Source organism: Neltuma alba, unplaced genomic scaffold, assembly GCF_004799145.2.
Source record: "Neltuma alba isolate B1F8T4 unplaced genomic scaffold, ASM479914v2 tig00012012_pilon, whole genome shotgun sequence".
Taxonomy (NCBI): Eukaryota; Viridiplantae; Streptophyta; class Magnoliopsida; order Fabales; family Fabaceae; genus Neltuma; species Neltuma alba.
In genome coordinates, this window is record NW_021636583.1 from 87444 (window position 1) to 98803 (window position 11360).

An 11360-nucleotide genomic window follows, 5' to 3' on the forward strand; every position below is an offset into this window, starting at 1 on the left:
GGAAAGCAAAAGTAGAAGCCTAGGAATAGGGCCCAAGATTATATCCCTATTTTTTAAAAAGAAGCAATTAGGTTAGACATATGAGCTCATATTTGGATCAATTTTTAACAATGGAAAACTCAATTTAGAATAAGAAAATTGATGTAGAAAGTTAGACATGAATGAACAGCCCCTAGTGATTACTATGCAGGATTCAAAAGGAAACACATCATGACTAGTGAATGTTAACACGAAAATCAAATAAAGCAGAGGTAACTCCTATATCACAAGACTTTGATGGAAAATTCGTTAACTCCTCAAACCTCCAGACCTAACAGAAACTTCAAAAATTCAAGGGAATTTGGTGATACAAATGATACTAAGTTCAAGACACAGGATGAGATGCAAGATGATTCGAATAGAGAAGATGAAAGAATGGAGTCACATGCAATGGAACAGTAAATGCCGTGAATTTCTTCTTTCTTTTGGTCTTTTTTCATGAATATTTTGACTTGGTATTGTTGGGTGCTACCTCAAAAAACTTTCTCAAAAGATTAAGAGATGCAATGAAAGGAAGAAGAATCTAGATCCTTGTTTTGGTAGAAACACGAATCAGTGGCTAGAAGGGAAATAGAATAATAAGAAGATTGGGTTTCAATAAGTGGATTTGTTTGGAATCTAGTGGTTTTTCTGGAGGGATATGGCTTTTCTGGAATGCAAAGGAAAGCTCTATACAGTATGTCACTTCATCAACCCAATTTTTACATGTTAATGTTAATTTGTTAGAGGGTGATCAGTACTTTTGGTTAACTTATATCTATGCTGAGCCTTGCCACCAATAACTTCAAACCCTTTTGGGAGGACATCACAAAGCTTAATACTTCTTTGAGTAGACCTTAGATACTGGCAGGTGATTTCAACACCTACTTAACGAGTGATGACAAGAAGGCTAGATCTGGGATAAATTCCCATTCCATAGACTCTTTTAGTGACTGTATGCATCATAACCAATTAATAGATGTTGATTAGGTAGGTGATAGATTCACATGGGAAAGAGATATGTTGAAGGAGAGAATTGACTGGGTTTTATAAACACTGAATGGAACTATACTTCTCTTACTAAAGTCCATCATCTTAGCAAATTTAAATATGATCACAAGGCTTTTATGTGCCAAAATGCCCCAGATACTTATGAGAGGCCTAAACCACCTTTTTGTTGTCAAGTAGCTTGGTTAGTGGAAGATGGGTTTGATAAATTAGCAGAGAAATGTTAGGGTAAAAGAAATTGGAATAATAAGGTGCAACTGTTTGATAAGGGGGCTGTAGATTGAGACAAAAATAAAGTGGGAAGTCTAAATACTAAAGAACAAAATATTTTCAAATGATTACCAAGAGCAGAAAAGGCCAGAAATCACAAAGATAATCAATATTTGGTTCAAGTTGAAAAGGACATTTGGAAGGATTACAATAAACTTGAAAAGGACCTTTGGAAGGATTACAATAAAGTCCTAGCTCAAGAATTTGGTTTCAGAAATCCAGATGCCATTGATTGAAATGGGGAGACGACTATAAGAGTAAATTTTTCACACTTTTGCCATCATAAGAAGAAGAAGAAATAGAATCGAATCATTAAAGAATTGCTTAGATGAGTAGGTTTTTGATCAACAAACTCTCAAGGATAAGGCGATGGAGTACTATAAACAACAACTGTGGAGCCAATACACAATCTCAATTCCTATACCTTAGTGCAAAGGAATCTTTGATTCTTAACGGTGAGGGGAGCAACGAAGAAATCAAAATAGCAACTTTTGAGCTTGATGCTTTCAAAGTCCCTAGCCTAGATGGTATTCAGGCTTTCCTCTACCATGAATTTTGGCACATAACTGGTGTGTCAACTTGCAATTTGGTGAAAGATTTCTTTACAATCCATAGATGGTCAGAGAGATAAATGACACTAACCTTGTCCTTATTCCAAAGACAGAGAATCTGAAAACTCTTAAAGATTTTATACTAATTTCTCTTTGTAATGTCAGTTATAAAATAATTACAAAGGTGATCAGTAGAAGACTCAAAGACACTATAGGGAAGGTCATGGGGCATCATACTTCAGGTAGGCAAAACAGTGATAACATAATTATTGTACAAGAAATAATCCATTCTATGAGAAATAAAGAGGAAAAAAATGATGGATGGCAATGAAAGTTGATTTGGAAAAGTCTATGATAAGTTAGAATGGTCCTTTATACAGGATACTCTTTTAGACAGTCGGGTTAGAAGAAAAGATGTGCGAAGCACCAGCTCCTACTTTAGAGTCTTGTGGAATGGAAAAACTACTAACTAATTTAATCTGTCGAGGGAGATACGGCAAGGAGATCCTATATCCCCCTACATTTTCACTTTATGGAGAGACTGAACCATATCATTTGGGATGCTTTAAAGGAGCACATGTGGGAACCTATTTATCTTAACCAAGGAGGTATGGCAATATCTCACTTATTTTTTTTGTAGATGACTTTGTTCTTTTTGGGGAGGCCTCTACTAGCTAGGTGGATATAATGCTAGCTTGTATGGAGAAATTTTGTCTTGAGGGCAAAGAAATATTGTAAGTTTACTTCTCCAAGAATGTCCACTCCTATTTTTGCTCGAATTTTAGAAAAGACTTGGAAGAAACTTTTAGGGTAGAAGAAAAGTTGTCTTAATTTAGTAGGCAAAGAAGTTTTCATTAAAGCATTGCTTTCTACTCTTCCATCCTACCATATGTAGACCATGCTTTTTCCCAAGAAACTCTTAGGTGAGCTTGAGAAGAAAAGTAGAAATTTTTGCAGGGAGAAAAGGGAAATAAGAGAAAGATGTATCTTCTTGCATAGATTCAAGTTACCCAAGCTAAAGATGAATGTAGCTTGGGAATAAGAAAGTTTAGAAAGCAAAATGAAGCTTTTATTATAAAGTTCTGTTGGGACTTTCTCACTAATTAAGAAGCTCTGTGGGTTAGAGTTCTCAAAGGGAAATTTCGATGTGAAGAACTTTCGATACTGGACGTCTAAAAGAAAAGGAACTCCTCTCTCACATGGAGAGGTATCTATCACACTTGGGAAATCTTCAAATCTGGATTAGGGAAGAAGATTAGAAATGGATTTAACACGTTCTTTGGATGGATAACTGGTTGACATTGAATGTTCCCTTAATAGACTTGGTGCCAGGCCTTAAGAACATGATAAATAGGGAGGAGTGAGTTGTTGACTACATTACACCTTGGGGCGAATGGGATAGAACTAAACTAGAATTATGGTTCTAGTCTCTGGTTTTTGAAAGGATCATTTGTGTACATCCACCATATGAGGAGAGAGGAAAGGATAAATTCCTATGGAAACTTTTTCCTAATGGTTGTTTTCCTATCAAATGTGCATATTGTTTTTTTTTTTTTTAGGTACTTGACAAAGAGCAGACAATGTAGTGCAGTAGAGGAGCATTACGGCATTAATAACAGATCTACATATCCCTTTGGATGTGATCAAGAAGAAGACTCCATGCATATGATAAAGGACTGTGTAGATGCTAAGGAGAGATGGGTCTTTTTTTATCTCCATCAAAGCTGAATTGTTTTACGGACTTACTAGGCGCTAACTGGGTTAAATGGAATTTACAACATGAAAATGGCAAAGATTTCACTAAAAGATCTCTTGGCCATTCTTTTTGGATATGTATGTTGGGATATATGGACTTCCTGATGTAACAAACTTTTTGATAGAGGAACATCAGAAGAGAATTAGACAGTCTTGCCGAGTCTATTTAGAGCTTGCTAGACCAAGACATGCTAATGAATTGGTCTTTCTATAACCATTTTTGCTCACAGGAAGTTGCTAATCACCATCCCAAAGAAGGTTTTGTTCAAGGCCTTGCGGATGGATTTGTTTTAGATGATGAACAAAGTGGGTTATGGAGGAACAATTTATGATGATAAAGGGAATTGGCTGGGTGGTTATAGTTGTAAACTCATAGCCGTTTCCCAGCCGTTGCTGAGGTAATTGGCATCATCAAAGGCCTAAGCCTCTATTAGAATCGGGATTATAGAAAGATTGAACTTTTTTACTGATTGTATAGAAGCTATTAATATGATTACTAAAGGATGTGATAGATCTCATCTGTTTAGAGATGTTGTTGATGAAGCTTGTTTTATGTATTTAGGGATTGGCAAGCTTTGATTCATCATGCTACTAGGGATAGGATTGCCACAGCTAACTACTTAGCTAAGCAATCACACGGCTTACTGGAAATTTTTATATCATTGATCATCCTCCACCTTTAAGACATTTGGAGGTGGAGAGGTGATGAAGGGTGGCTAGTTTTGATGTTTTCTTTCGTTGTGTTCTTTCTAGTGAAGTAATAGATTTTCAGTTTTGATTAAAAAAAGAAAAAGAAAACAACAGAGAAAACGTGTATAATGAAAAAGAAAAAAGATTACCACAAATAGAAAGTATAAAACTAAGATGCCCCAACAAACATAAAATAAGTAAAAAGCCTAGAACAGTCAAAGACAAAAAACCCCAAAAAAACAAAATCTAGATTTGACAGTAGGTCCAAGCTCTAGCAAGTGATGGGAGACCGCCCAAAGCACCAGTCACTACTTACAACAGCCGTCCCTTGTTCATGCACATTACAAACAAATCTGTAGACTTACTTCCATAAAATAATGTAACTACAAGGCATCAAGCAAGCCCATTGTTACAAGAAGCCAATAGTATTTGAGGTGTTGAAAGTGACCTGGTAAGTGGTAACCATTGATGATTGATTATGAAAGCTAGTGAGAGTTTTTTTTTTTTTGGGCATGCTTTATTGACTTGTATATTGCAAAAGAGAAACGCGCTTTGTGGCGGACCGCCTAAACTCATGGACCAGAGTTGGTTTGTCACAAATTTCATGTATCTTAACAATCGTGTCATTTTGTCCACAAAAATATTGATGTCTTTCAAAATTTACACGGTTTCTATGTCAAATATGAAAGACTACGATCATTAAAAGATTTTAAGAAATTTATCATTAAATTCTAAAAAGTTACTTTTATATTTCGTAAAATTTATGGCTATTGACTAAACGAAGACTGTTAACATTCTTGAAATTTGACATATTTTCAAAATCTGACGATAAAATATCCTAAAACATAGCGTATCTTTGATTTTTAAAATAATTTTGTATGTTAAATGCTTTTTATGATCTCGATATTTTAAATTTTTTTAGCATAAAGTTTTAAAAAATTGAAACCTTACTAGGTTCCTTCATAACGGCGTATTTTAATTTTAGGGAGAATTATGTAGACAGACCGAGATATAAGAATATTTAGCTCAAAATCCTTTAAAAAAATAACATTATTATGAACAACCAAAATATAAGGGAAGATTAATCATTTTAATTCTTTATCCCAAATATTAATCAATAAAAATATATTTTATAATTTTTAATGAAATATTTCAATGGTATGAAAATTAAACTCTGAAAAACTAATACAAGGTAAATGTATTTTACTCTTATTATTTTTAGGATGAAAGCAAAATGCCTTCAATAATCACACTCTTGTTTATAAAAACAAAAACATATTAGACACTTATATAACGTCGATTTGCCTGAACTGAAATTTTATATCCATTATTTCAATATTGAAAGGAGGAGATACATATTGAAGTAAAAGAAACAATAGGTCCCATTCCGTGGGGTTTACGTTTGGATTGATGCCGCCGTTAACGTTACTTCATCTAATTTCTTATAATCAGTATTTGGTCAAAATTGGCACCTTTCTATAAGGAAACAAGTCCATTGACTAGTCACTAACTCTCAAGAGATGGGACCTATAGAAGAAAACTATAAAAACAAAGTGGATCCTTCATTCACGGCGCTAGCATCCTGAAGATTCCAATGCTGTGCTTCTGCTGAGATATAAGCCTGTTCTCTATTATGAACATACAGATTTTATGATCATATATACATGGATCAGCCAACACAATTGTTCTTGTTTTCAATAGCCCTTCTCCAATCCATATCAGGTAATTGTAAATCATAAGTGGAAATTAAGACTAGCAAAGGTAACACTACTGAGCCTGATGTCTCTTGATATTCCTTTTGCAGGTGTAACCTCAACAAAGTTCACAGTGGTTAACAAATGCAGCTACACAGTGTGGCCAGGCATTGCTTCAAGTGGTGACAATAATCCATTATCAACCACCGGTTTTGTTCTTAAAACTGGTGAGTCTAGGATCATCTCTGTGCCAACTTCTTGGATTGGCCGTTTGTGGGGTCGAACTCAGTGCGCACAAGACTCCACTGGAAACTTCTCTTGTGTCACCGGTGACTGTGGCTCCGAGAAGCTGGAATGCAAAGGCAGGGAAGGCACACCACCTGCGACATTGATAGAAATTTCTGTTGGCCAATTCCAAGGGCTTGATTTTTATGACGTGAGCTTGCTAGGTGGGTTCAATGTTCCTGTAGCGGTTGTTCCTCACGGTGGTTGTGGAGAATGCAAGAGCACATATTGTCTGGCAGATATGATCAAACTATGCCCTTCAGAGCTGAGGGTAATGAGCAAAGATGGAAAGTGGTGGCGTGCAGGGGCCCTTGTGCGGCAGATGGCTATGAAACTTGTGCCCAACAGGCCTGCCAAGCCCTCCTCTTCTGCAGAAGTATACAAGAGCGTTTGCCAACATGCCTATAGCTACCCGGAAGACGATCATCTAAGCATGTCCCGTGTCAAGGTGCAGATTATAATATCACCTTTTGTGAATCACCCTACACAGATTTGGGACACTTCTGGCTCCTCATCATGCACGGAAACCATCACAACATCTCATTACATCAAGGATCCAAATACAATAAGCTCCAAAGGGGGTTTGTTCACACTAGGGTTCTTCAGTCCAGAAAATTCCACAAATCGCTATGTGGGAATTTGGTACATGTCCAATTCAACTATTGTATGGGCAGCTAACAGAAATCGACCATTAAGGGATACTTCAGGAATTTTAAGGTATCTGAAGATGGCAATCTTATCGTATTAGATGGGCAAAACCAAACCATTTGGTCATCAAATGTATCAAATATTTCATCTACTACTAGTTTTCAGATTTTAGATTCTGGAAACCTTGTCCTAACCGATAACTTGACGAAAACCATATGGCAAAGTTTTGAGCATCCTTCAGATACATTGTTGCCAAGCATGAAAATTACAAGCAACGAAAGAGCAGGGAGAAACAAAAGTTAACAGCATGGAAAAATCAGTCTGATCCATCCGTTGGCAATTTTTCTATGAGCCTAGAACAACTAAATTTTGCAGAACTGTTCATATGGAATGGAACTAGCCCCTATTGGCGTAGTGGTCCATGGAATGGCCAAGGCCTTACAACAGTCCTCAGGATGAGTTCCGAGTATGATAATGGTGCTGACGAGATGGTTGTTAGGTTATCAAATGGGTCTGACATCAAAGAGATAGTTGTTTTGAATGCAAAAGGGAAGTTATTACATAAACAATGGGATGATACTAAGAGGAGATGGCTAGAAACAAATCTTTTTCAAAATTCAGATTGTGTGATGTCTATGGTATATGTGGGGAATTCGGAATTTGCAATTCAAAGAGCGCACCAATCTGCAGTTGTTTGAGTGGGTTTGAACCAAGAAATAATGAGGAATGGAATAGACAAAATTGGACAGGTGGTTGTGTGGGAAATCAACTCGACGATGTGAGGAAATGAAAAATGGGAGTTTCAATGGAAAGGGAAGATACCTTTTTCATCTGCAAAATGTTAAAGCACCAAACTTTGGAGAACAATCATCTCATTCAGAAGATGAATGTAGAACCCATTGCTTGGAGAAACTGCACTTGTAAAGCATATTCATATAATTCAGTGCTTGGCTGTATGACTTGGAAAGAAAATCTAATTGACATACAACAGTTCTCAAATGCAGGAATTGACTTTATATATTCGTGCAGCCAAGTCAGACTTTGGTATCTAAATTTTCTTAGAATACTTGAAATTTAGTTCTTTTAACTCTATTTTTTGGCATGAATTTCCTTACCTTTGTCTTTCATCACGATAAGAAGAGGCATAGAACATTCATCATTATCATTGTGCAGTAATAGGAACTATCATTATCAGTGTCACTTGTTCATGCTTCTTATGGAAATGGAAGGCAAAACATTCAGGTATTATTCCTTTTCATATCATCTTAGTTTCAAATCCTACCACATCTATTAGCTTTTAAAATGACATAGGCATTCAGGATTTAAATATATAAGGCATTTTCAAAAGCAATATTCATATAGGTAGATGTCTTCTGGTTAGTCATGTTTCCACATTTTTCAAATGAAGCACTTCCATCTCTTTCTCCCTGTAAATACATTAAATTCATACGACCAGCAGGAAAACGGCATAGCAAACAGGTCTTGTTAAAAAGGGATGGTGCAAATGTAGACAACAACAAGCGGCAATATTATTGGAAAATTGTCACAAGTTAAATTCCAGGAGTTATTGGTCTATGATTTTGAAAAGGTTGCAATGGCTACAAACAACTTTCAATTGACCAATAAACTTGGGCAAGGCGGTTTTGGTCCTGTCTATAAGGTATTTAATTCATGAATTATTAGTCAGTTTAATGGCAAAAAAAAAAAAATCAGTTTAATCAAATTCATTATGTGTAACAACTGTTTAATGGGATTTTCTTCAAGGGAACACTCCAAGATGGTCAGGATATAGCAGTTAAGAGATTATCAAGAGCATCTGGACAAGGACAAGAGGAATTCATGAATGAGATGATTGTCATTTCCAGGCTTCAACATCGTAATCTCGTAAAACTTTTAGGTTGTTGTATTGAAGGAGAAGAAAAGATGTTGATCTATGAGTACATGCCAAATAAAAGTTTGGATGCATTTATTTTTGGTTGGTTTTTCTGATCCCTTATGCTCTAGCTCTTTCTAGTCATATGCATAATTAAGGGAACAAGACAACATTGTTTTGTAACAGTCTTTCTTACAGGTATTTGAGTTTTCTTTATGGTATGGACAAAACTTATATAACCCTCTCCTCTACTATTGTAGATCCAGAGAAAAGCAAACTTCTAGACTGGGGAAAGCGTTTTGTCATTATTGAAGGAGTAGTAGAGTAGCTAGAGGAGTACTTTATCTTCATAGGGACTCTAGACTAAAAATTATACATAGGGACCTAAAGGCAAGTAATATCTTGCTAGATGAGAACTTGATTCAAAGATATCAGATTTTGGCATGGCTAGAATTTTCAAAGGAAGTGAAGATCAAGCTAACACAAGAAGAGTTGTCGGAACCTAGTAAGTTTTCCTTCCCTATCTAATATTATAGTAGCATACTAACTAGTGAGTACTATAACAATTATTTGTTTTACTCAAAATATGCAGTGGCTATATGTCTCCAGAATATGCTATGGAAGGATATTTTCAGAGAAATCAGATGTGTTTAGCTTTGGAGTTTTACTACTAGAGATTATAAGTGGAAGAAGAAACTCAAGCTTTTATAATAATGAGCACTCTCTTAGCCTTCTAGGATTTGTAAGTCTCTACTTTTTATTAACTTCCTAAATACCTAATTAGAAAGTTCTATTATTAATTATTGATTTTACTCTCAGCTCTAAGGCTTCCAAAGGTAATAATTATATATGATTCTTTTGTTATGTGTTTTAGGCATGGAAATTATGGAATGAAGGAACATTGTAAAGCTAATAGACCCGAAAACATCTAATCAAAACCTGGAGAAGGATATATTGAGGTGCATACACATAGGACTTCTGTGTGTACAAGACCTTGCAATAGAGAGGCCAGGTATGAGCACTGTAGTTTCTATGCTTAATAGTGAGATTGTCAATCTTCCTCCTCCAAGGCAACCTGCGTTCATCCAATGGCAGAGTATATTGAATCAATTGACCCCAGAAGAGAATCAAAGATTATTTTCTAACAACGAAGTTAGTATTAGTGACATACAAGGCAGATAGCAACATTACCAATCTATGAGTAAAAATAGCATAGTTTTGATAAATAACTTCCTAGTTGTTACAATCTTGGTGGTGTGATGTATCTAGTGCTATGCATGTGCTTTCCCCATTTTTTGTGTTCTTTTTTAATTTAATTTCTGTTTCTCAGATAAGGATTCCATCTGAAATCATGGTACGAATTGTAACATTTAGCAATTTTAAATCCATTCAGGTTTTACTCAAAAGTTTCTCTAACATTGTCACAATAATGAAACAGAACTGGTCACCTCCAGTTTAAATCCATTCAGGTTTTACTCAAAAGTTTCTCTAACATTATCACAATAATGAAACAGAACTGGTCACCTGCAGCCAGTCACGCAATTGTGAGATGAGTGCTCACTTTATTGTTCCCTTAAGATCAGTTACTTAAAATTACTCATAAAATCCTACCAAACTTCATAATTTCAGACTAAGCTCCACCAGAGTTTACTCCAGTTCTAGTTCTTTTTCGCTGTTTTTGGGGAAGGATTTAATTGAAAGCATGCTGTGAATTGTAATATTAATGATTTGAAACCCGTAAAGTTACCAAAAGAAATAAAAGATCTATTCCTCAACTGATGTTTCCCCAAGAAAACTAATGTTGCAGTTGCAGATGATCATATTATATTTATGATCCTTATGCTATGCATGATTGTTTAGATTATTACAATGATGAAATATCAAAATCTTAGATGCTTTTCCATGTTTTAGTCACTAGAAACTCTAAGATTCATAATTATTTGCAGCATCGCTTGGAACCTCTTGTACATGTAATGTATCACCAAAACATATACTAGTTTGATTATACAGCCTTCCAATGGTAAAAATATGGCAGAATAATTTTTCTGACTAGATTTACCCAAAGTACCTTTTTAGCACCTCTAATGACCCATAAAATCTATCAAAAATAAAGCAAACAGAACACAAACTACAACAATGTTGTGTAAAATTTCAAGGGAAGTGAAAAAAATATTATCATACAATGCCTAAAACACAACATCCCATACCCAGATGTAGCTAGTTCCAGTTAAGAGGTCGAAGTTAAGAACTAATTTTTGAACGTTTGGGAAATAAATTAATGGGCAGAAAATTACACAGCTTTTCACGACATGTGAGTAGTTATAATTAACTGTGTGAAGTCCAGAAAACATGTCTACTTTCAACCAATGCATATTTGTATAATCTCTGATCAGTGATACTTAAGGAGTTTCAAATGTCGGGTGAAGGTGGAAAATTACAAATCCATCTTCTATTCACTTGTATAATAAACCAACCACGGGGGGTAAATAACACCTTAGATTATCTTAGAATTTAGACCCAAAATAAATAGACTTGCACTAAGACAATTACTATTTGCAAAGTGATTCC

General features: G+C 35.4%; 1 protein-coding gene and 2 pseudogenes across 1 annotated transcript; all 3 read left to right on the forward strand.

The window, feature by feature from the left end:
* The first annotated feature begins 5919 nt into the window (after window positions 1–5919).
* On the forward strand, window positions 5920–6679 carry LOC114721149 (thaumatin-like protein 1; annotated as a pseudogene).
* A 25-nt stretch (window positions 6680–6704) lies between these two features.
* LOC114721150 (G-type lectin S-receptor-like serine/threonine-protein kinase At1g11330) lies at window positions 6705–8050 on the forward strand (annotated as a pseudogene).
* A 271-nt stretch (window positions 8051–8321) lies between these two features.
* LOC114721151 (G-type lectin S-receptor-like serine/threonine-protein kinase At1g11330) lies at window positions 8322–9994 on the forward strand. Its single transcript, XM_028906969.1, is given in 10 exon segments — window positions 8322–8348; window positions 8430–8579; window positions 8684–8894; window positions 9053–9108; window positions 9111–9210; window positions 9213–9297; window positions 9385–9416; window positions 9419–9534; window positions 9667–9688; window positions 9691–9994. Coding segments are annotated over 10 exon segments (1083 nt in total). The 3' UTR covers window positions 9975–9994.
* The last annotated feature ends 1366 nt before the right edge of the window (window positions 9995–11360 follow it).